This window comes from Neolamprologus multifasciatus, chromosome 18, assembly GCF_963576455.1.
Source record: "Neolamprologus multifasciatus chromosome 18, fNeoMul1.2, whole genome shotgun sequence".
Taxonomy (NCBI): Eukaryota; Metazoa; Chordata; class Actinopteri; order Cichliformes; family Cichlidae; genus Neolamprologus; species Neolamprologus multifasciatus.
This window is the reverse complement of record NC_140456.1, coordinates 16,052,880-16,077,244: the sequence shown is the minus strand read 5'-3', so window position 1 is coordinate 16,077,244 and position 24,365 is coordinate 16,052,880. Positions and strand designations below refer to the sequence as shown.

Genomic DNA, 24,365 nt, shown 5'->3' with positions numbered 1-24,365 from the left:
ATATACTGTATATTCTGTGTATTTATTATCTCACTACTATTGCCTGTTTATGCCCTGTCCTTATCTTCAACGTCATGCTGCTCTATTATGTCTTAATTGCCCCTTGGGGATAAATAGTCTTTCTGATTCTGACCCCTGACCTACAGCAATGACAGTATAGTAAACTGAAACAAAACCAGAGCACATTAACGCATACAGAGAGTGCTCCAGCATATCCTTTGTAGACACACATTACTCTAGGTCACATTAGGTCGTGTTCCACATGTTGTGAAAATGCTAACAGGACCTCATCCACTTTCTCCGCCTTCTTGAGCTTGTAGGTCCAAGGCTTTCGAAGATGTTGCCTGTATTTACTACATTCGCTTGGAACGTGAACACAGCACGGCGGTTGCTGACGTCAGGCATGCGTACGAGGGAACTGTTATGTAGCACGCAGACTGTATCACGTAGATGCCGGCTTATTACTTCCTCCTTAACTACAGGCTGCTGCTCGGAGGAGACGTAGATCTCCGCGGATAATTCTTTCACTGGTGCTTCCAGCTAACGACACCTTAAAGCAGGTAAGAGGGAGCCCTCTTCAGTTCGGTGGAAGTGTCTTTATGTGTTTTTTAAAGTGTCGCTCATCTTAACTCTCGAGTTGTTGCTTTTCTACATTTTTGTCCCGCACCACACGGAAAGGCCTCGCAGCTGAATAAAAATTCTTCCCTTTCAAAATATATAATATTTAAATATAATACTACTTAAAAGTGTCGCGTCATATCAGGCACAGTTGTTTAATGTTAGGTCTGTGAAAGATAGGTCTAGTCCGTGCCCTTCATCTGTCACCTCTGAAGTTTTCATGTCCTGTTAATAGCGACTCTCGGACCTCTTTCGTGGGAACGGCTTTTAAAGCCTGATTTTGGAAAACATTTTTGTGTGAGGCACAGCCTGATACTTCCTGACATGTTTCTCTATGCGTTTTATTGGTTTCTATCAGCACTGAATTAGCTTGCATGCTGTACTGCTACACGGCCAACAAACGTTTGAACTCAGTCGACCTCGTTCTTGTTTCAGGTGAGATGTCTTCTTATGAGGAGAGTGAGTCCAAATTCTGGCGAAAGGCAAAGGAGAATCCATTTGTCCCAGTCGGTGAGTACATATTATGACAAGGACGAATAAAATATGTGCTCACAAACACAAAAGTTTAAGTTTTGGGGTTTATTGAGTGAGTTTTCAGAGGATCTGGGGGATATGTTGCTGTCTTATTTTTGTTTTAATGACTTTTGCTTTTTGCAGGGATGGCTGGATTTGTTGCTATTGTTGGCTACAGGCTGATGAAAATGAAAAGTCGCGGAGATACAAAAATGTCGGTGCACCTGATTCACATGCGTGTAGCTGCCCAAGGCTTTGTGGTGGGAGCAATGACTGTTGGTGGGTCATCTTTCAGTTCTTACTGCCAAACTGCAACCAGTTCTTTATTTTTGACTTGTGGTCTGAACCTGAAATCATAATACTATAAACACGGGCCATTTTACATTATTTATTTTTTTGTTTTGTTGTTGTTTTCAGGTGTCCTGTTCTCCATGTACAGAGAGTACTTTGCAAAGCCTATTGAACAAGAACAGAAAGCAACCCAACCCAAGTGAACATGGCCTCTTGGACTCATATTTTATGTCCCTTAGTATTGCCTCATATTAAGGTGTGCACAAGATTTGTTTCACAGATGTCCTGACTTTTATATGCACATGTCTGCTGTAAATAGCTGAAACTATTTGATGACACTGTGCATAGTAGGAGTTGTATTGATCCCATCAGATTTTTCTTGGTGTTATTATCCCTGATAGTTTGGGGGCATTACTGAAAGGTCATCTGCTCTTGCTGTGAGAGAAATGTCTACAAAATATCAAAATGAAAATGTATAAACTTTGCTGAACGTGTGTGTTACTAAGTTGGGCCTGGATTAAAAATTAACCACCAAATGCTACATATTTATTTTTGTCTCGTATCAGCTAACCATCCCTGTTCATTTCCTGTACTAATACTGGGATGTTTGCCAGATTAAAATTGATTGCACCTGAGCTCATATATTTCTAAATGAGCATCCAAGTGCATTTTGAGTATTTAAAGCAGTTCACAGCACTTGGCTGTCAGATGGAGCAGAGCCCTAAAGTAAAAAATAATGATAGTGATAAAATAACTGATACTGGTGGTGTTGAGCTATATTATCCTATAGAAAAAAATCTATATAGCCATTATGTTGAAACTGTGTGGAGAAAAAGGCTTTAATTATGTAGCTTTTATGCAGTTTCATTGTAATGGTGAAATTCTTTTATTTATTTTTTCACTTCAATTTAGCACTGGCTTCCGTGGAACATCTATACACTGTGTAACAGCCTTGAGTTTAATTAGTTGCCTTGTGAAGTTATTCTCTAAGCGAAGTTGTACACAAGTACAGGATGTCATTTTAAATTTTTTTTTTTAAAGTGTTAAAGTTTTTTTTGTGTATGGATTTTGGTACCTTGATGTGTTTTGACTGTTAAACGTTGTCTTTGTGCTATTATACTGTTGTTGATCACCCATCCTCTGGGTTGTGTAGTACACCTACAGCAGCTAAAACATTTACAGTTAACAGGAAAGGCTCAAAACACTGTAAACTAATGAACTCAGCAGCATGAAAGGACAGACTCTACAGTGATCATAAAGTTCTCCCCAAGTTTGAACTACAATATAACATTGCAGCTTTTTATTGTTAGGGTCTCTTTTTTTTTTTTTTTTTTTTTTTTTTTTTTGAGCTTCTCACTGACGACACAGTTTCTAACAGGTAATCTTCTAACCCTTTCCAATTCTACCAAATAAAGCTTCTGTGATTTGCTCAGTCATATGCTGTTTCTATTCACTTTCTTATCAGGGAATGGCTGGCATCATTTTAAGCTGGGAAAAAATGCTTTATCACTGACTTTGGAAAGTGTGTAAACAGGCATTTCCTTGATATTATACCTGACACGTGCCATGTATCGTGTTACATCCTGTACCGAAAAGAGCACACCTATCAATGGCATGCGTAAACATGCACAGATCCTGCTGTTATCTTCATTTAGTTATCTTGCACAAAATTATGCAAAAACAGCATCGGTAAGAAAGGTGGTAGAGTAGAGTGGTGACCTCAAACAGACTCCACATCTGAATGTATGTGAAGTGACACATACAGTAGTTAGGGTCCCGTGGCACGGGTGACTGCATAAGGTCCAGGGGCCCAAATCAGCCTGGCTCCAATCTGGACAAAGCTATCCAGTGCGATACTAGAAAATGCCAAGGAGTGCATATATTTTAAACTACAGAAGTTTTAATGCTTTGCCTATTGTTACAGATCCACACCACCTAGTGTGATCCATAACATACCAAAGTACAATAACATTTTTTGTGAGTTCATAAAAAGTTTATATAATAAATTTATAATTACAACAAAGTCTGCGCAATAACCTACCAGAACCTTTTCTGTAACATTACATGTTTATAATGTAGTTTACTGGTCCAGCCCACTTCACATCAAAGTGGGCTGTATGCAGCCCACGATGTAAAATGAGTTTGACGTCCCTGCCATTTGGGAATCCCTGCCAAATGATCTCTACTAAAAACATGGACTGGATGTAAATACTGGAAATCTTCCAAATGGAAAAAACTAAATAAACATGTTCTTGTGTGTTACCTGTTTCAAATTGCAAAGTCACATCACATTTACCTCTAACAGTTCAACAAAAACTGCTCTGTATAGCAGCTCAGTTCATATATTCACGCAGGATGTTGCTTAATGACGGCCTAAAGCAGTGGTCCACAGAGGCCCACTGGTGTTTGAGGAATGTCAGAATGGGGGAGGTGGGTGGGTTTGTGCAAGCTACAGGTCTACATTATAATTATTAATTGACAAAATCAGTTCTTTGTATGCAACAATTTCCCCCCCAAAACTCGAAACTACCGCTAATACCAGAAGTAACCCAGGGGGTGTTATGAAATGACATATCAAACAGCAGGAAGGATAGCAAAAGATTAATGAAACACTTTCTGTGTGGAGCAAACCACAACTAACTACCAGGGCAGATGACCCCACCGCCTTAAAAAAATAACATAGCTATGGTAATAACCTATCAGTTTTATGGAGATGAAGCAGGCTTGAGCGTAGTGCAGTACAAACATACAAGAGCAACTCTGGCTGTTATTAAAGCTACATTTACAAAACATGTTGATAATAATAACAATTTTAAAAAATACTATAACGTGCCTGGCTATACTGTATGCTGACAGGCCATGAAAAATTATGAAATGCTGATGATCCAAAGGTAATCTTGTACACTGGATGAAACTTTTCACTAGCTGTCCAATTCTCTTGGTGATTGGTGATTGGTAGTTCCCTGCTCTCTTGGTGGGTAAGCTGCTGTTAGGGAACAAACAGCAGACCAAGAACACTCTCAGTCATGGATTGGCCTCCCCAGAGGGCGGTGCTCAACACTAATGAAGCAATGCGAGAAAATGGAGCAAAAGCCAGCCAACATTCACAAGGGTTGTGAAGAAGAAGCCTGGAGACCTTTTCCCAATGACTACTTAAAGAAATGACAAGAAAGCTTGCCTAAGAGAGTCATTTAGGGATGTTTGCCACATTCACATTGTTTGCACCTGAGCCCATTTATTATTAAATGGGCATCCCAGTACATTTGGAACATTTGAGGAAGCTTTTCACAACATTTAGCTTTGTAGAATGAGTAGAGCTCTAAAATAACTGGCACTAGTGGCCTAATATTAACCCGAAGGAGACATTTATAAAGCCATTACAGTAAACTGAAACTGGAAAAGAATTTGAGATGTAATTCTGTAGCCTTTATGTCATTTAATTATAATGAACTCTCTTTTTCATTTTTTTCAATGATTTTAATTTTGTTATTTGTGCTACTTTGATATTATATATATACTTTGTAGTAGCCACAAAAATGTTGTTTAACCTGTTTTGTGCTTTAATTAATGCTTTGTTAAGCTATTCCGAATATGTCATTTCTGGTCTTCTAGTTTTTCCATTTCTATCAAATAAATCTTTTCAACTCTATTAACTGATACACTATTGTATTATTTGTATTCATTTTTCCTCTAAAAGGGGAATTAACTGCATCGTTTTGAGGTATGAAAATGCTTTGTCACTGTGACTATGGGGCTGCTGTGAAAATAGGCATTTCCAAGATATCATATGAAGTCTACGTGTATATATTATCATGCTTCTTTACAACTACGTGAATGTACTATTTCTGTGTGATTTACTACTATTACTGAAGGTTACTCTCCATACCAATACCAACTAGATTTTTTAATCTTAATATAAAATGATTAACAGTATGGTGGACATTAGGTAAGGCTGCGCTTTTGTGTACAAACCCCCCCCAATACTGTGTTGTATACTCTGACTGCTGTCAGGATGAAGGACCTATGATAGCGCTCAGTCCTACATTGTAGCTTTAACAGTCTACTGCTGAAGGAGCTGCTCAGGGACAGATGGTGAGAGTTGTTTTCCATAATGGACATTAGCTTTGCTAACATCCTCCTCTCATCCACCCCCTCTATAGAGTCAAAGTGTCATAAAAGGTCCTTGTAATGTTCTGCACCTCTCAAAAGGCTTCAGCTGACCAGCAGATGAAGACAACTTTGGCCCTTCTTGTACACAGGATAAGAGTTATGACCACTCCAGTTTACTGTTAAGATTTGTACGTATCTATCACTTCCAAAACTATCCAACCCGTGGATGTTACAGTTACAGGCCTACATTATCACTGCAATATACAGCTAAGCAAAAAGTTATGCCTTTTTGCTTAGCTGTATAGCAACATGAAACAACAGCAAGGATAGGAATGGGCCTGCCAAATCAAATATGTGGAGCTAACTGTTGTGCTGACCTCCTGTAACTAAAGGAGTAGCTCAAAGTAGCTTTGATCTGATTGATCTGATCGCATGCTTAAACACCATAGAAGAGTACCTCTGGCTGTGATTAAAACCACATTTACAAAAGATCTTAATTAAAATTAGTTAAAAACACTATACTGTGATGTATGGTGACATAACATGAAACAGATTGAGCCGATCCAAGCTGTCTGAGGGCAAGAGCTGGGGTACACCCTGGACAGGTCTAATGTGAAATATATTAAACTAACTAACTAACTAAATTAAAATCCAATTACATTTTTTGTAGTGGTGAACAATCTATAATCCACCGGAGGGAGCTGCAGCACAAGTAGCCTCCTTATTTCCCACTACACTGGAAAATAAAAACAAAAGAGCAAAAGAAGAACAAAAACAATGGAAGTTTCGCAAAACCTAGGCTATACTGAACGAATACTAGCACAGTGCCCAATAAGTTAAGAAGCACTGCAGATGCAGACGGTGCTTTTATCTGTCAGTGCAGTTAAAAAAATGAAGTAAATACATTTGTGCCATAGAAAGTTAGACTTTGAATTAAAGGTGACATATCCGGGGCACCATTAAAAAAAACATGTTTTAGCCTATAAAAGCGTTCCCTGGTCTCTATGACTACATTTCTGTTCCCGCGAGATGTTGTTTTAAGCTGAGCTGAGTCCCCGGACGGCAGTTGCTATGGATACAGGAGTTGTCTTCACCTGTGGTGAAGTTTAAAACCAATTTGTTTACACGGACCCGACTAATTAACAGGTGAGATATTTTCTCTTCAACTTAATCCCTCTTAAAGGGAACTTTTCGCTTAGGCTCAGAGAATAGTCTTTCGGTACGTACGTACGGTTTACGTACTGTAAACGTCGACTACAGACATCGTATTAAGGGCATTCTCTCTGGATTCATGGTTTGTTTATCATTTAAAACGTCTTGCCTGACTTAGCTTCTCTGTGAAACAATAACGAATGCACGGATCATTCTAAAGAACTTTGCTTTTACCTGTGTCAGATAAGAAGCGCAACACGACATAATAGTTTAAGCCTCAGCATTGATTCGATTATAATATCAACCTTTAACTTTCCAATGCCATAAATCAGAGATCATGGAGTCTGAGGATCAGCTGAACGAACTGCGGCTTCAGTTTCAAGCACTGCAAAAACAGCAGGAAAAAAGGAAACAGGAGAGGAAAAAGGAGAAACAGCCAGACAAGCTCAATGACAGTGGCGCTCAGGATGATTTGGATCTGTCTAACCAAGGTGTTCAGGCAAGCTGTGATGCTCCCCAAAACAGGTGAGACTTAAACTGCGAAAATAAATGTTTTTCAAGGTATTTTCCATAAATGTTGCTACATAAACCGCTATGAAGGAATATATATTCAAGACTGGAAATCTTTGTCACCTGCATGCAGTCATGTGAAAAACTGTGAAAAGTGGCTTGCAGCAATAACTTCGAGTAATCATTTTCTGTATGATGAATTTTGGCTCACTCTTCCATACAACAGTGCTTTTGTTCTTTGAGGTTTACAGGGTAGGTCCCATGGCCTGATAAGTCAGGCTGAGGTCTGAACTTTGACTTGAATTGCAACACATTCTTTTGTTGTTGTTCAGTTAGATTTGCTGCTGTGGTTGAGATCATTGCCCTGTCATTGCATGACCAAATTTCAACCAGGTTTTGGTTTTCAGACAGATGTTCTCACATTTGACTTTAGAATACTTTGGTACTGTATACAGAGAAGCTGATAGTTACTCAGTGACTGCAAAGCGCCCAGGTCCTGTGGCTGCAAAACAAGTCCAAATCACCACCCCTTCACCACAATTTCTAACAGTTGGTATGAGGCGTTTTTGTGCTGATATGCTGTGTTTGGTTTTCCCCAAACATGTTGCTGTGCATTATGGTCAAACACATCCACTTTGGTGGACATTGTTCCAGAAGTTTTGTGGTTTGTTGAGATTCAACTCTTATATGCCATGCCATGTTCTTTTTAGAGAGAAAAGGCTTTCTCTTGGCCTTTCCAAACAAGCCATACTTGTTCAGTCTTTTTCTTATTATATTGTCATGAACTTCAACATTTAACATGCCAAGTGAGACCTGTAGATTCTGAGCGTTGCTAAGTCTGTCCTTGGGATGAATTTGCTGGGACACCCACTTTTTGGAAGATTGTGGCACCTGAATGGTCCGGACCAGTAAAGTGCCAAAACGTTTGCTTTTCATGGCGCTCACACTTTCGGATGATCAGTTAATTGCACATGGCTGCCTCTAACCCATTTAAAGGTAAGCACTAAGGGTGGACTCAATTGTTCACAGGACTGCACAGAATCCCACGAAAACTGTCATTTTCACATGGTTGTAAATAACCATTCTGTCATGTTACATTCATCCTTGTTCATTTTGTCTTCCATAGGCTGTTGCACATTCAGAATAAGGCCCTCCTTGACCAATTGAGAGAGCTAAAGGATGAAAATGGTCGGCTCTTCAAACTTCTGAGAGAGAAGGATTTTGAAATTAAGCACCTGAAGAGGAAAAGAGACGAAGAAAAACTGGCTTTAGCAGGTATAATATAAATTGTTTTACTCTTTTTTTTTTCTTCTTTTTTTTTTGCATTGAGATGTTACAGACATGTGACAGCTTCTTCCTGCTTCATCTACTCATCTGTTTAGGTACTTCAGGCTTGGCAGGAGCTGTAGCTGCCACCAAGATTGTTGAGCTATCCAAGAAGAATAGAGAACTAACTGCTGAAATTGAGCAAGAGAAGATTAAATGTAAGCAAAACGGCAACAGAATCAAAGAGCTTGAGAGAGAGGTAAAGTAAAGGAAAAGTGTATCATTTGAAATAATTTGATGCATGAAAATTTGTCCTTCTCAGAAAAACTGTTGTGACTTTCTGTAGCTGCAGGCCATGCTGGAACATGGTGTACCTGGGCAAAAAGTCGATTCAAAGTCACCAGTTAAGATCTTGTCTGCAGAATGTGAGGTAAGGAATAATAGCAAAAGGAACATTTTGCTGTAGGGTCCTAACTAAAATAATGGCATCACTGAAAGGATCATTTATGACTTGTTTCTGAAAGCAGGAAAGTGCACTGGTTAAATCTCTGCAAGAAAAATTAGCAACTACCCAACTGAAGGTGACTGAGTATCGCAACCAGGTGCAGTCTGCCAAGCAGGAGTTGAAAATGGCACAGAAGGTAGGAGACTTACTTTATTTTCTGTCTTATGTGCAATCACTCAAGAAGAATATTTTATATCTGACTGATTTTTCACAAGTGACTTATAGATTCTAAAATATGAACTACTTCAGGTTCTGATTAGTGAGATTGGAGAGGAGGTCAACCTTCAGCAATTACTAAGCTGCCCTGGGAGCTTTAGAGGTCGAGCACAGCAGATACTGGCTCTGCAGACAAGGGTAGGTTCAAAATTGAAGTTTGATTTTACATAAATGTATTTTAAAGTTAGAATATTATAACCAATGAAGTGCTTTTCAAAATAGTGAGTTCACAGGAAAGCATAAAAAAAAAACCTGAAACTGAACTGATGATGAACAAAACTTGAACAACAGGTACGAGAGCTTGAGCAGCAGCTGAACAAATCAACACAACAAAGGCAGTCAAGTGTTCTGAGTGGAGAGGAAGAGTTTCTGGGCATGGGTTTTCTTCAGAAAACTCCTCCTCAGGAAAGAAATGTCAACTACATCCGCACTATCGAGAAAGAGAAGAGGGTAGCCCTTGAGGTATGTATAGCCACAACCACAGAGGCCTGCAGACCAATCATCAGTTGCTTGGCGAAAGTGGTTTTTTGTTTGTTTTTTTTAACCAATGCCAGCCACTTATTAAATGAAAATTTGAATTTCAGAGATATATCAAAAGTTCTTATTTCAAACTGACTATGAGAAATGGGTCCATGCATTCATATCAAGCAGGTTAAACCACTGTATTGCTGTAAGAGAGTCCTTACACATATGCTGCAAGTTCAGCACTTTATTAGCACTCAAGGACCGAAGTCACAACAGTGGCTCCAAGTTCAATGCAGAATTACATTTAAAACCCTTCTATTAGTTCATAAACCTCTCAATGGCTTGGCACCCCCAGTACATCTCTGACTTGCACTGCGCAGCCTCTTTAACCCAATTAGACCTCTCAGGTCAGCAGGTGCAGATCTTTTGGCTATTCCCAAAATTAGATTTAAGTGTGCTCAGGTGCTTCAGTTACTGTGGTCCTGTTGTTTGGAACAAGCATCCCACTGACTTGAGGTCAATTACAACTGTGTCTACATGCAAAAACAGACTCAAACCATGTTATCCTCACAGGCTTACAGTTAATAATTGTGTGTGTGTGTGTGTGTGTGTTGACTTGTATTTTATGTCTCTGTGTTTTTAATCACCTTGAGCCAGTGCAAACCTACATATGTTTTTCTGATTTCATTTCTTATGTTAAGAACACAGACTTTACATGTAATCAAAAAAAGAAACTGCCATTTAGTGGCTGCTGGAAGTCACGTGCATGTTGGATTGCGAGAGGGTTGTTGACTGGTGTCTCTGTCTGTTCAACTGGGACTTAGGCAATGATTTTAAATGAACATAGACATTACATTGTTAATGTGCTAAAGCCCTTCTCTCCTTCCACAACTGTGTAGAAGCTCTCAGTGGATTATGAGGCGCTCTTGAAAGAACACAAAGATGTGAAGCAAAAGCTGGAAGCCTCTAAAGCCAGGAGCAAAACTCTATCTGCTGAAGTCAAAACTCTGAAGCATCAAATATCAACCCTGATGGAGAAGGGGAAACACGATGATGAGTTCGTGGCTGCTTTGATGGTAAGAAATTAGACTGGAGACAAATATCTGGTTAGAGTCGTATAGATTCTACCTTTTAATAAATGTATATATTAATAAGAAAGTAGGTATTATAAGACTTTAAATAAGGTATCTCATGCATGATTACACTATTAATATGTCTGTGAAGGTTCTCAGTCATCCAGGTCATCGTAGTCAAAGGAGCTTGCAAAGAAAAGCGTCTGGACTTCTTTAAGTTACTTGAAGACGTTTCACCTCTCATCCGAGAAGCTTCTTCAGTTCTAAGGTCAAATGGTGGAGAGTCCCAGATATAAACCTAGTGGGAGTGTCCTCCCACAGAGGGACAAAAGGACCCCCTGATGATCCTCTAATCTAATCTATAAACGCTGTGGATAAAAACATCAAGTTCACCAGGGAAGACACAAAGGACGACTGTTTGCCTTTCCTGGACTGCGCTGTGCACATTGAAGAGAATGGCAACCTCAACATCGAAGTTTACCGGAAGCCCACACACACGGACCAGTACCTCCTGTTTGACTCCCATCACCCTCTGGAACACAAACTTGGAGTAATTAGGACCCTACACCACCGGGCAGAACATGTTCCCTCTAAGCCTGAAGGGAAAAAGAAGGAACACACACATGTAAAGGAAGCACTCAAAACGTGCGGCTATCCTAAATGGGCGTTCTTAAAGTCAGCAAAGAGGCACAGAAAAGAAGATCAGACATCAGCGAGGGAGGATAAGAAGGACGGACGCAACAACATTGTCATCCCCTATGTAGCCGGTGTATCAGAGAAACTCAGGAGGGTTTTCTCCAAGCATGACATCCCGGTGTACTTCAGACCCAGCAACACACTCAGACAAAAACTGGTTCACCCGAAAGACAAAACGGCAAAACACAGACTTAACAATGTGGTGTATGCTGTACAGTGCAGCGAGGAATGCCCAGACCTCTACATTGGAGAGACCAAACAGCCACTTCACAAGCGCATGGCACAACACAGAAGAGCCACCTCCACAGGACAAGACTCAGCTGTCCATCTGCATCTTAAGGATAAAGGACACTCTTTCGAGGATGCCAATGTTCACATTTTGGACAGAGAGGACAGATGGTTTGAAAGAGGAGTGAAAGAAGCCATCTATGTCCACTGTGAGCGACCATCTTTGAACAGAGGCGGTGGTTTACGACACCAACTCTCTGCCATCTATAATCCAGTTTTGAGATCCCTTCCCAGACGCCTTAACGCCCACTCACACCCTGGGCCATCTGACCTCAGGAATTCGCATGATAAGGTGGGGCCAGGTTTCACAATGAACTCACCCGAAACTCTGGCTGATTGGGACCCACACCCAGTTCCACACCTTGGCTCAGGCGATTAGAGGATCATCAGGGGGTCCTTTTGTCCCTCTGTGGGGGGACACTCCCACTAGGTTTATATCTGGGACTCTCCACCATTTGACCTTAGAACTGAAGAAGCTTCTCGGATGAGAGGTGAAACGTCTTCAAGTAACTTAAAGAAGTCCAGACGCTTTTCTTTGCAAGCTCCTTTGACTACACTATTAATAGTTTTGTTAAATACCATGGCAGTTAGTACCAATTTCACTTGACATTTATGAGTTGAAGTCAACATACTGCAAAGCAGAGGATATCCTGTGATGTGTCCATGCTTTACTATTACTGTTCCTATAAAGTTTGTATATCTTTTCTACCTCTGGCAGAAGCAGCAGGCCCAGATGCAGATGGTATTAAAACAACTCAGCCAAAAGCAAAACGTACAGAGCAAGGTGATGCAGCAGAGTGTAGGACAACAGCTGAGCAACATACCTTCAGAGCACAGTGCTATCATCCAGAGATTTAAGGAGATACTTGCTGAGAAAGATGCCATTATCAAAAAACTACAGAAAAAACAGCAATTCTCTGATAAGGTAATCAAGAAATAATTACCAGGGGTTTTTTTGTTTTTGTTTTTTTATTTTTGTGCATTCTCCAAGATTCAGCATGAGATGTCTGACCAGCAATTAAACGTGTGTTTATAGGTGTTGAAGAACGATGATGTGCACAGACAGCCCAGCATTAGGATAACAAACTGTACTTCTGCTGTTTCCCCAGAAGAGGGAGACATTACCAAAAGAATTCCATCTTCAGGGTACTTGTGCTGGTTTAATATCTGATAATCATTAAAATATGCTTATTGTTAGTTTAGCTTAGTGGGTCCCAATCTGTGGGATATGGATCCATTGCACGTGGTGAGAAATAAAATATTTAAGCAAAAAATTACTTTAGTAAAATTAAGCTGGGAACCTTTTTTTTAGGTTTGAGAAAGAATTATGACATGTTGAGTAAGAACTGTTTTAGCTTCATACAACTTTGAGAAACCCTGATTTACCTCTTCAGGACAGATAATTTTTGTTCATCTCGTCTTCTGTTTTGCACTTGAAACCAGCCTCTGAGGCTAAGTGTCACACATAGCACTGATATCTCTCGTCTTGTCTAGAAACATAAGGCTAAATAATTACCTAAGGTTAACGTTGGGGTGCACTGTTATCGGCGTATTGATGACTGTGATGTTAAACACTTCTGTATTCCTGTGGGATTTCTGTTTACCGCCTTCAAATGTTTTGTTTTTCAGTTCAATTTCTAAATTTGGTCACAAACTGGTGCTGCCAGCTGTGGGAAGTGGCATAGAATTCACGTAAGTGTAATGTGTACCATGTCTGCTCTGTACTGACACGGGCATCACTATGAAATGAGTAAACAAAATTCCTGACTGTGACATGAGCACAGTGATAACCCAAGTCCTCTTTGTGGAGAAGGACTAACAAGCTTGAGAGGTCTGTAGAATATACTGCAGATGTTCTTTTGTAGTTGTTTTTTTTTTTTTTTTTTCAGTCTATCACTTACAGTGTAATTCTGTCAGTGGGGACAGGGTTGTGAAATGCACATCTTTGTGTGAAAGTATAGATCAAAAAAATACCACTTCACCTGAAGGCTTAAAACAGTTTTGATTGATTCCTCCAAAATACCCAGACAAAAAAAATAGATAAAAACATCAAGCAAGCAGCACAGGTCACGAAATGTCTCCAAAAGCGAGATCGTTTTCATTTTCTTACAGAGGATCCAGATTGCTGTAGCTAACCGCTCTCCAGCTTGATCTGGAACGGCATCTTTATGCCACTGCTGCTGGCTCTCTTACTCGTCGAAGATGGTGATGAAGGAGTGCTTTATTGGTGAAAAAAGGCCACTTGAGTCGATACCCATGCGCTGGTTGTTGGGGTTTTTTTTTGCCAAATGAAGTGGTCGGATGATTCACGCAAATGTTCTTTCTTCACATTTCAAGTTTGCACGTTTGCGTACTGAACAAAGCTAAAGTAGCCACTTTTATTTTCTTGTCAGTGTAAAAATTAAATGCTATAATGCTGCACAACTAAAATGTTAAATCAGTTTGTATATTTCCATCCCAAGATTACAAACACAGGGAGGCTATTTCTGTTGGTGTTTGTTCATTTTATTTATGCAGTGCACACCACAGTAATGACTGTGGTGTCGACTAATGAGAGCGTGGTGGTTTATTTTACAGTTTTAACGTCAGAAATTTAATGGTGCAAAAATGAAACTTTTATATAAAATTACACATATTTATCAAGCTAATAGCTTGTCTGGGTAAGTATAATCTATATTTGTCACTCCAAAGCTGTGTGTATTAAGAAGAATTCCGTTGCATTAACTCTAATGCAATCCAACATTTGTCTGAATCTTCTAGAGAGAAAGTGATGAGCCACACATGTTTGGAGGCACAAGCACCAAGAGGAGCACCGCAGGCCAGTGATCCTGGAGGAGTTTGAGAGGCCAAAATTAGATTAAAGTAAACACTGTGCATGCAGCATGGCTAGGACTGATATGTCAAGGTTCAGTGACAGCATGATGTGACAATATCAGGATTTTCTTCTTCTTCTCTCTTTTTTTTTTTTCTTTTCCAATTTCCCCCTTATCTTTCTTGCTCGTGGCTATCACAGCTCTGTCGGCAGGAGCAGAGTCCCTGAGCACCATGGAGTTTCTGAGCAACAGGAACTGTCCACAGACAAACCTGAACAGACTGTCCAACAGTCCAGCATTTGTAAACACTTTATTTCTTTGACAACACTGCCTTAAAATGGTTCTGGTTCAGGAGTTTTCTTTCTCCAACCATAAGATTTAACCAGACGACAGAAATAATGATGTGCGGCGATAGACAGCAGTGCTCATTCTGCCCGTCACATCAAGGTTGCACGGAGATGTTCATGTTGTTCTTGTATGTTGTCTCTTGGCTGGTCATTCAGCTGGAGGAAACGCGGGCGCTGAGGGCATCCCTAAAGAGCACTCTCCACCATGACCTGCAGCTTTCAGTGACGTGATGAGACAAGTCAGGCATGTTTTCCTGGAGGCTCTGTGACAGCACAGACAAGACACTAACCAGGGAAACTGGCTGGTCCCTGCTCAGCCTCACTTCCAGCTGAGCCCTACCTTCTCCTGTCACATGTGACAAAACAGCAGCCTGCAGGAGAAAGAAAAAAAAAAACCTCTCCTCTTCAGCCACACAAACATTATATGCATCTCTGACTTTCTCTCCATTTGAGTCCCCGAAAGACAGTTTGCGACGTAAGGTCGGGTGACCTCGGTTTAACGACTTAAGTACCTTGAGTAAAATAGCTTTCAACTTAACCCTGATGGCATCAGACAAGTGTCCCGGGTGACTGCAGGAGCGGTCGGTGCTGATAAGACGTCTCCCCGTGGTTTTACATCTCGTCTGCTCGCTGTTTTATAAATGTCACTGTCACATTTTATTAAATATATGTTTGTCTTTCCTCGGTTGGTAACCTTAAATGCATTACAGGTATCGAGACCAATGCTGTCTGTTTTCAAAGTAAATATTTTCTGTAAACCAAAGAAACATCCAAATTAATCAGTGAAAAGGAACCGAACCCTCAACAAATATTTTCAATACATTGTTTACCTTCATGGCGATGACTTTGGTTGATTTTTTTCTTTCTTTTTTTAAGGTTTTTTTGGCTCCATACAGTTGTAAATAAATGTGCGACAGGCCAGGCTAAATAGTAATCACCACAGTTAAGTTCCCAAATCGTTTCAATATTCCTATTAAATATTAACACTAATAATTTCTGACTTGAAACCAGTTTTGTGGGAATAGTGGTTGAAAATAACTGCAAACTCAAGCTGCACAAACTCCCACTGTAGTCCTCTATACATTCCCCAGAGCAGGTCACACATGTACAGTATATGGCTCTTAATCCAAAGGTTGTCTGGATATGCCCAGTGGGAGTGGCCCTTACATTCATACTAACATCCGAGTTATTTTCTTCCGATGTAGCCAAAAGGGTTTCAGCAGAACATCCCCCCCCTTTCCTCCCTCTCCACATCACGCTTAATTTAAAACCATGGCTGAGTTAGTGTGCTGCTTCAAATACCGCACTATGTCTTCCAGGACCCTGTGGGAGATTGGCAGGTCCCCATTGGACTGAGCGAGAAAGTGCCACAAGACAAAAATATCAGAGTTTGGACATGATGAAGAAAGCCTTTATGCTCAGAGTAACAAAAAACAGCTTGTGTTTGAATACCTCCTGGATGGAAGGTGAGGCGCTCTTTAATGCAACAGAGTGAGACGTGTCACCGTAAGAGCAAGATGAGAGACGAGCAGATGAAGATTGCCAGATACGTATCAAGTGAGGAAATGTGCGTCAGAAAGGGTGTTGATGGAGCAAATGCTTGTCACGGTCCCTAACTGCGTCTGATTGCCAGGAAAGCGTTCAACTTCATGTGGTTTTTTTGGGGGGTCATTTTCAAACTTTGCCACAAAACTGTACTTTATATGAAGCCAGCGTTTGAGCATTTTCTCAAACCTGTAATCGTATATAATTTTAACGCAGCGCATGAATGCAAGAGGGACATCATTTCCATCCTTTTTCTTTTTCAGACATGTTATACTGAAGTTTCAGTTGACCTAATATCAGGGATTAATGTGACTGCTCATGTTGACTTCAGTTATTTAAGAGTGTCATCACTTTCAAATAAATTACACCTTGCCAGACAATTTTATTATTGTTTTATGTAGCTGTATTACGCAGAAAGGTGTAGATTTATTCCAAAATGCCCAATAACCCACCAAACCAAACACAAACTTATGTAAACACAGCATACGTAAACAGCCTCACCTATTTGTCATTCCAAGTTTGAATGACTCCTTTCTCCATCCTTCTCCTCAGAGGTATTCCCTCGTTTTGGACCAATGCTTCCTGCAGACCATTGACTGCATCCAGAAACTAAAGTAAATAGTGCAGCTGTGAACGCAGAGGTTAAAGTTAGCCATCAGTATATGAGGGATCTGTGAACTTTGCTCAGGCCAGAAAACGGTTTGGACCTCTATGCGTCCATTCATCTCCCAGTCCCTCTCATTTACATGTAATGGAAAGAAAATAAACAGCAGGGTCCTAATGTGCTCATTTACAGTAAGTAGAATTAAAGTAATGAGTTTTTATCTTTTCCAGGTGCCGATGAGGGAGGGGGTAAAGATCAAAGTGTACGGGGTGAGTTAACGACACTGAAACTGATTTTAAAAATCAGGTGCGGAGGTGTTCACTACAGGCTCGTGAGCAGATCACCTCAGCATGATACTCATTTGCGCCTCTTGCACCCATATTTCAAACTTTTTGAGTCTTTTTTTGTTCATTTTCAAACTCCTTCCTTTGCTTACACTTCGTTTATGTACAGTGCTGTGAGTCAATACTGCGTGAGCCCTGTAGTAATTTCATTTTGCTCAGATATGTTTAAATACAAATAGCATCACTAGATGGCAGTGTGGTCAGTTAAGTACAGTACTTGATGGCGACTCCTATGTTTTGATCTGAAGCCAAAAATGAAATTAAATGGATCCTGCAGGATTTATGTGACACTAACAGCAAATATGTGCATTATCAGTTCATACAGCAGAGTTTAATTGCCGTTATTGTGACACAGTTGTCATTTAATCATTGATTTTTCCAGCTTTTGGAGTTGATAAAAAGAACGAACACAGTTATAATACAGAATTATTAATACTGGAGACTAAACCAGCTGTGATGTTTTGGTTGAGATACTTGAGAGGACAACACAGTGATTCTGGATCAGGGGGACTGCTTACAAAAATGCTGTCTTATGAAAAACTGTAGCTCCTCACAATCTGTGCTCAAAGTGCTCTGTCATTGAAGGCTGCGTTCCCCCCCTCCCCAGTCGCTTTAGTAACCCAGTGTTGTTCTCGACTCATGGCCCTTCCACATCTAATCCTCCCGGCAATTTTCTCACTCTAAATTGAATTTCTCACCATGTTGTATCAAACTTGGAAATAATCAATTTCTTCTGGAACCACTCCACCTTATATCCGATGATGTTCATGGGAAATAAAAAAGGGATAAAAAAGCTTCTTGGTTTCATTCAGTATTATTTGCCCAACTGCTTTTGAACACGCTTGTTTCGTCATACACTCAAAAAAGTCAACTAAGGCAGTTGTTTGATTTATTCAATAGACATTTGTCTATTTAACATGAACAAATTGAGTTTAGGTTTTTAAATCATTATCAGTTGTTGGTTTAACATAAAATAACAAAAAGTTTAATGAACTAGATTTGCATTCTTCAGTTCAATTAAATGTAATTATTTTAAATCAACAACTCTAAAACCGATGCCTAGTGCGCATGCTCAAACTTCCCAGAAGTGAAGAGGCGGGAACGCGGAGAAAGTTATATGTGTTCAGTGAACTGCCGTTTCCCTCTGCGGAATCTTCCACAATACAGGTAAGTAATAAATAACTGAAAATATCTTAGTCAAACAAAGTTGTTCCGTCCGTTAATTGTTTAACAATGTTTTTAATTCCAAATGTGTAATTTGTCATTAGACAGCGGGAGTGGAGCAAATACAGTGAAAATCGGGTATTAGACGGTGCCAATCGGTACCGTCCAATACCTGATTTATAATCCTCTCCGGCTATATTTATATTATTATTAGCATTTCCATTTCATTCTTTTTTTTTTTTGTTACCCGTTTTTGCAGTTAGTCTTATAGTGTTTTTAGCGGTTATTAATGTGTTTAATTCAATATTTAACACGTTTGAAATTCAATTTCAAAGTAAATGAAGTTAGCTAAAGTTGTATGGTTGTCTCATTGAACTTTTACCTAGCTCTGTTAGCATTCACTTTGGTTTTAAATGACGGTTATTGCAAGACATGGTCTTTCTTCACTTTTTTTTTTATTATCATTTGCATTTCTTCTTTCTTTCTCTCTCCTTTTTTTTAAGCATTCGGCCTCTTGCAGTAATGCAAGTTAAACTAGCGTGCGCGAGTTGCTAAATATTAGCTGTGTCCAAATTCAGGGACTGCATCCTTTGAATTGACCTAAACGCTAGTGCATGGGGAAAGGAGTATAAACACGAGGTCAGAGGAAAAGGCAATGGCGGATAGTTATGAAAATTGCCTGTCGGACCTTTACCGCAACTACCAGCATCTTTATTGCATAGTGTGAAACACTGCTATTACATTTGGCAACAGATTGGATATTTATCTGTGAATTTTATATTGCAAGAGGTATTTATATGTATTTGTATTTTTTTATACGTTTGCAACAAAGTAAAAAAAAAAATCCACTGTGGAGTTTTTATAAATTTTTTTGTCTGTTTTCTTTACAATAGTAACACCACAAAGAAAGCTGACCCCTTTTCTGATTGTTTGTGCTCCTCTTTAATACATGGTAAGTTTTTACCATCATATATTTTTATGATAGTTTTATGATTTAATCAAAGTAAAAAAAAGGTGGTCAATAAAACCATCCTTAAAACTGCTTCTCTTTTTTTCTTGTATGTGGCAGTGCAAGCGTTGTTCCATCAGGGAGAGTAGTAGGTAAAAAATATTGAAACACTGTACAGGGCTCGCAAAATCGCTAGCCCGACATCCCGGGGCTAGCAATTTTTCCAGTCGGGCCACCAAAATCTATCTCTGCCCTGCCCGTCGGGCTGTCATAGGAAGGAAAAATATATGTCAATGCTTTTGCATTCTTTCGGCAATGTAGCTGGGTAATTATGTCATTGGCATTGGTGAGCCACTGTCAATATGTGACATATTGAAATCGCGTTTGAATTTGCGCTTGTTTTTTGCTTTCACTTTGCAATCGCGCGAACTGTGTATAGAGAGCGAGAGCACTGATTGGTGAGTGATGATAATTTGCGCACCAATTCCTCCGACATCGTCTTATCAATCGTTAGCTTACTATGCAAACATGACAAGTGAAATCTCCCGCAGCAAGCTTAAACATGTGAGAGGTTGATCGCACAGAGAATCGCTGAGCGTTATGTGAGTGCGTGTGTAAAAGCAGCAGGATATATATTTTAGTTCTGCTAAGCCAAATAAGACAGGTCAGGGTGAAGAAGTGACAGCCAAAGAAAAGCTTACCACAAAACAGAAAAGTTATGACAAATCAGACTATAAGGCAAAAAGAAAGTGCAGCTTTATGGTTTCATGGACAAAAGAATTTCTGTGGCTGCATTATGACGAGCTAAATAACCAGGTCTACAAATAAGTGGTCCGCAGGTGCGCATTCACTGTCAAAATAAAAAACGCGCACAAGATAAGAAGTTGCAACGCGTGTTTGCGTACATAAGATTTTCTGGAGGAGGACAGACATTTGTTTAGAACTCTTAAAGATGTCGAAGAAGCTCCTTTAAGCAATTACTTTGCTGTTCCTCCACCTCCAAAGAAATGTCAGAAGGAGTCTGAACCACAAAAGAAGCGCGTATTCTCGGAAAAGTGGTTGCAGGAGGTGAGCTGGCTTCAAACAAATGATGAACGCACAGAGATGTGGTGCAGAATGTGCCGTGAAAATCCCACTCTAGCGGACAAAAACAGTGCCTTTTATATGGACGCAAACGCGCGCTGCAACTTCTTATCTGGTGCGCGTCTTTTATTTTGACAGCGAATGCGCACATGCGGACCACGTATGTGCACCCGTGTAAATAACATAATGTTCTGCCAGTTGTGTTGTTGGTTTTCCCTCGATTTCTGAGTCGACAAGTGCCTTTGTTACTGGGACCAGTACATTTAAGAAAGGCCCCCATTAGAAATGCATTATTGCTCAGTCTGCAATATCTTTCCCAGAACAAACACCAATTGCAAATAACATACTAAAAATAAACCTGAAAAATCTGTTTAGACCAGCGTACTATGTTGCAAAGAGTGAACTACCACTGGCACAATTTAGCAGTCTTTGCAAACTTCAAAAAGCAAATGGCCACGATCTTGGTTCCATTTGCCTCTTACCTGTGACTTCAGTGGAAATTTTAAATTCAGGATCTGACACAGACTGATTCATGTTCTACACAGACAGCATTGATGTCTGCATGGTCTTCTAAAAGCAGCTTTAGTCAGCTTAGATGTGAAGTGAGTGAAATATACAGTTGAATTTTTAATCAATGTATTTGTTCTCTATTGCAGATTGACAAGGAGTTTCTGCGAATCACCAGAAAGCCTCTGCTATCTACTTTCTTTGCCGAGCTTGACCAATACGCGCCACGCTTAATGGAAATCTTTCTGAGCAAAGGAGGGACACCTGGAAAGAAAATAAGAGGTCTCATGCTTGCCATCTCCAAGGTTTGTATTAGGATTGAGTAGATTTTGTCATAGGCAGCAAAAATAACTTTTATTTGGAGATGAAGTTGTCAATTTTGTTTCGGCTTAACAAATGGTACATGCCAGGTTCTAACCTAAAGAATAATTATGCTTAAGTTAACTGATTACCCTAGCTTTAAGAAAAACAGCCTGGTTTTGGCTCATATTATCTCCTCCTCCACTCCAGCATGACAACATCCATACCAGACGAGCATGCATCTTGAAGTCTTTGTGCATCTACCTAAACGAAGACTATGAGAAGTTAATAAAGGAGTACTTGGTGAGTCATTGTGACAGCATGTTGACTGTAACATTCTCATATGGGGCGATCGTGGCTGAAGAGTTGGGAGTTCGCCTTGTAATCGGAAGGTTGCCGGTTCGAGCCCCGGCTTGGACAGTCTCGGTCGTTGTGTCCTTGGGCAAGACACTTCACCCGTTGCCTACTGGTGGTGGTCAGAGGGCCCGGTGGCGCCAGTGTCCGGCAGCCTCACCTCTGTCAGTGCGCCCCAGGGCGGCTGCGGCTACAATGTAGCTTGCCGTCACCAGTGTGTGAATGTGTGTGTGAATGGGTGAATGACTGGATATGTAAAGCGCTTTGGGGTCCTTAGGGACTAGTAAGGCGCTATATAAATGCAGGCCATTTACCATACAAATTGTGACGTTGCCTCAAATGCAAATCGTTAAAATTAAAATTTTGAGATTAGCAACAAGACACCTGGTATTGGGGAAAGGATGTCTTGAATACCAAACAGTATTAAGCGTTGCAATAAAGAATTTATGGAATTTGGTATTGGAAGGAAAGAAATTTATGCATACCGTAGTTAAACTTGATACACAAACATACAATGCATTTAACATGCATCAAGACAATATTGCTTTTGAATCTAAGTCCTGTTGTTTTTTCATTGCTATGGTCGTCAGTATTTGTAAATAGAAATGTCTATGAACTTTGAGCTGTTTAGTACTAACACTTCTATACCTGTTTTATTTTAGCAGGTGAGTTCGCCTTTTCTCGAGTCCTGTCCCCCTAAGTTACTCTTGCTATGTCCGACAAACAAATGGTTTCCTCTGCGCACCAATGGGTACCCAAATGTGCGAGCAGACATGCTTCATAATGTTTGGTACATTTACCTGGGAGTGGGGCCATCCACACTGTTTAATCCATTCACGTTGTTTTTGACTTTGTGAATGGAAAGAACACAACTCCTCCAGACACAATCTCTCGGGGTATCGGTGGGCACACTGCTTCTCCATCTTGCTTGAGGTTAATGTTTGTCAGACACAGTAATGGTTGCTATAATGTGTAATTGGACAATGGCCCTTTTGGGGGAGGGGCCGGTGAGAGGTCAATTATGCCACCTCTTTTGACATGAGAGGTGTATTTTATAATTTATGTATTGGAGTAATTACTAACAACTACTTTAGTGGTGTAATTTTCTGTTTATTACTTTGACTACTTGGATTTTATGAACAGCATAGAAACAGTTGTTTAAACAATCTCTTAAATTTTACTTTGTTGTCTTATATTTGTTCATGTAGGATACGGACAGCGAGGCAAAAAGCTGCATGGAGCAAACTGTGATGGGGTGTACGTCATCCAGAAGGAGGGTGCTGAACCTGAAGATGACCCAGAGGACGTTGGTGTCCTGATTGAGGGTGTGGAGGCTAACACTGATTTGGGTAACATTGCACAAGCATGGGCTCTGTTGTTTGGACTCATATACTGTTTGAACCTGAGCTACCCACCAGAACTTAAATGCACCTTTGAAGTCCTCCAGAAGATACTTTTAAATCTTGATGGACAAAAGCTCTCTTCAAAGGCACAGTTTCTGAAAAACAAGCTTATGGGGTGAGAGCACTTGAAAATGATTGATAGGTCTTGAATGGTTCATTGGTGCAATGGTGATTTCCAATATATAATGTTAATATTTGAGTTGTTTATATTTTTTTCTATTATTTAAAAAATATTTTTAAGTTTTTGGATTCTCTCTGATGGGCAATTCACCTTTTATACAGCACTGCAGATGATTTTTGTTTGTCCTTATATAGATGGCTCAAAATGGATCAGAAGTACTGACAGAAGTACTGTTCTGTTAATTATTTTTCATTTAATTTTGAGTTTGTAGTATAGGTACTAATTCACACATACCATAATGCTGTCATGTGTTGAATGAAGAAAAAAAAAAGAGGGGGGCACTAAAGCCCTCCATTGGAGTGCTTTAGTGCCCCCCTCTTTTTTTTTTTCTTCTCCTTTGTAGAACAAAGTTACCATTTTACAGAAACTGCATTGAGGGGTTTTCCCAAAGAAATGTTCATTGTTGTTTTTAGCTGCACTGTTACTATGTTGTGTCAAGGGCCTGTAAAGTTTAAGACCACTGCCACCTGTTAAGTTCACTGTATTATTGTGTCCATTTTGCTTGCTAGCATGTTTTAAAACACAGCAAAACTATATTGGTAGCTGTGGAGGACTGCAACAAAAATTAAAAAATAAATACAGAAATATAAAAATTGGTCAAACTAATAATTATTACAATGAGATACACCAAATAAATATAGATTTTCATTTCAAATAATTAATTGCATTTGAAAAAAAATGTCATCTGTCATTTAATTTGATGTTAAGCCTTCTGTTTCTATTTTAGTTTTACTTCCTAAATTTTTTTTAATCCCTATATTTATTTATTTATTTTTTTTTTTTTTTACCTATGGATTTTTTTGTTGTTGTTGTATTGCCCCCAAATTATTTCTAATTTTTTTTTTTTTTTTCAAATTCACACAATAGTAATTCTATTTTGTCACATGTTTTAACTTGCCAAGTGGGAGATGTATTTTTATCTTTTAGTTTAATTTTTTAAAATACAGTTGAAATATTTAGCAAATTTTGCATCTGTTTTTAGTTGCGGAAGCTTTGGTTCCAACATATTACCTATGTAAATAAGTATTCTAACGTTATACCTTTTGAAGTGGCATAATGCTTGCAGGT

General features: G+C 39.6%; 2 protein-coding genes and 1 pseudogene across 5 annotated transcripts; all 3 read left to right on the top strand.

Annotated features, from left to right (window-relative positions):
* The first annotated feature begins 418 nt into the window (after positions 1-418).
* higd1a (HIG1 hypoxia inducible domain family, member 1A) lies at positions 419-2,858 on the top strand. The gene is made up of 4 exons (XM_085141886.1): positions 419-560; positions 1,054-1,128; positions 1,276-1,410; positions 1,549-2,858. Exons 2-4 carry the CDS (start codon positions 1,059-1,061, stop codon positions 1,623-1,625), a joined length of 282 nt encoding a protein of 93 aa, XP_084998012.1. The 5' UTR covers positions 419-560; positions 1,054-1,058; the 3' UTR covers positions 1,626-2,858.
* Positions 2,859-6,494: 3,636 nt separating this feature from the next.
* On the top strand, positions 6,495-17,054 carry ccdc13 (coiled-coil domain containing 13). Of its 3 annotated transcripts, XM_085141874.1 has the most exons (14): positions 6,495-6,678; positions 7,017-7,209; positions 8,321-8,469; positions 8,577-8,719; positions 8,807-8,890; positions 8,985-9,101; positions 9,215-9,319; positions 9,473-9,643; positions 10,546-10,722; positions 12,422-12,628; positions 12,740-12,849; positions 13,333-13,395; positions 14,464-14,565; positions 14,717-17,054. In XM_085141874.1, exons 2-13 carry the CDS (start codon positions 7,022-7,024, stop codon positions 14,543-14,545), a joined length of 1,596 nt encoding a protein of 531 aa, XP_084998000.1. In that variant the 5' UTR covers positions 6,495-6,678; positions 7,017-7,021; the 3' UTR covers positions 14,546-14,565; positions 14,717-17,054. The 3 variants fall into 3 exon arrangements, with proteins under 3 accessions (XP_084998000.1, XP_084997999.1, XP_084998001.1); XM_085141873.1 differs by having other exon boundaries at positions 6,498-6,678; positions 14,464-17,054; XM_085141875.1 differs by having other exon boundaries at positions 6,501-6,678; positions 8,988-9,101; positions 14,464-17,054.
* A 1,227-nt stretch (positions 17,055-18,281) lies between these two features.
* LOC146497617 (uncharacterized) lies at positions 18,282-23,571 on the top strand (annotated as a pseudogene). Its single transcript, XR_014870940.1, has 4 exons — positions 18,282-18,523; positions 21,209-21,364; positions 21,570-21,662; positions 22,922-23,571. The product of XR_014870940.1 is annotated as an uncharacterized LOC146497617 (transcript).
* Positions 23,572-24,365: the final 794 nt, after the last annotated feature.

Bases quoted from the DNA above. Each gene is read 5' to 3' on its own strand.
- ccdc13 (XM_085141874.1), top strand. From the start codon at position 7,022: ATGGAGTCTGAGGATCAGCTGAACGAACTGCGGCTTCAGTTTCAAGCA. The intron at 7,210-8,320 runs GTGAGACTTAAA...TGTCTTCCATAG, and splicing joins TGTGATGCTCCCCAAAACAG to GCTGTTGCACATTCAGAATA. The intron at 8,720-8,806 runs GTAAAGTAAAGG...GACTTTCTGTAG, and splicing joins TCAAAGAGCTTGAGAGAGAG to CTGCAGGCCATGCTGGAACA.
- higd1a (XM_085141886.1), top strand. From the start codon at position 1,059: ATGTCTTCTTATGAGGAGAGTGAGTCCAAATTCTGGCGAAAGGCAAAG. The intron at 1,129-1,275 runs GTGAGTACATAT...TGCTTTTTGCAG, and splicing joins GAATCCATTTGTCCCAGTCG to GGATGGCTGGATTTGTTGCT. The intron at 1,411-1,548 runs GTGGGTCATCTT...TGTTGTTTTCAG, and splicing joins GGTGGGAGCAATGACTGTTG to GTGTCCTGTTCTCCATGTAC.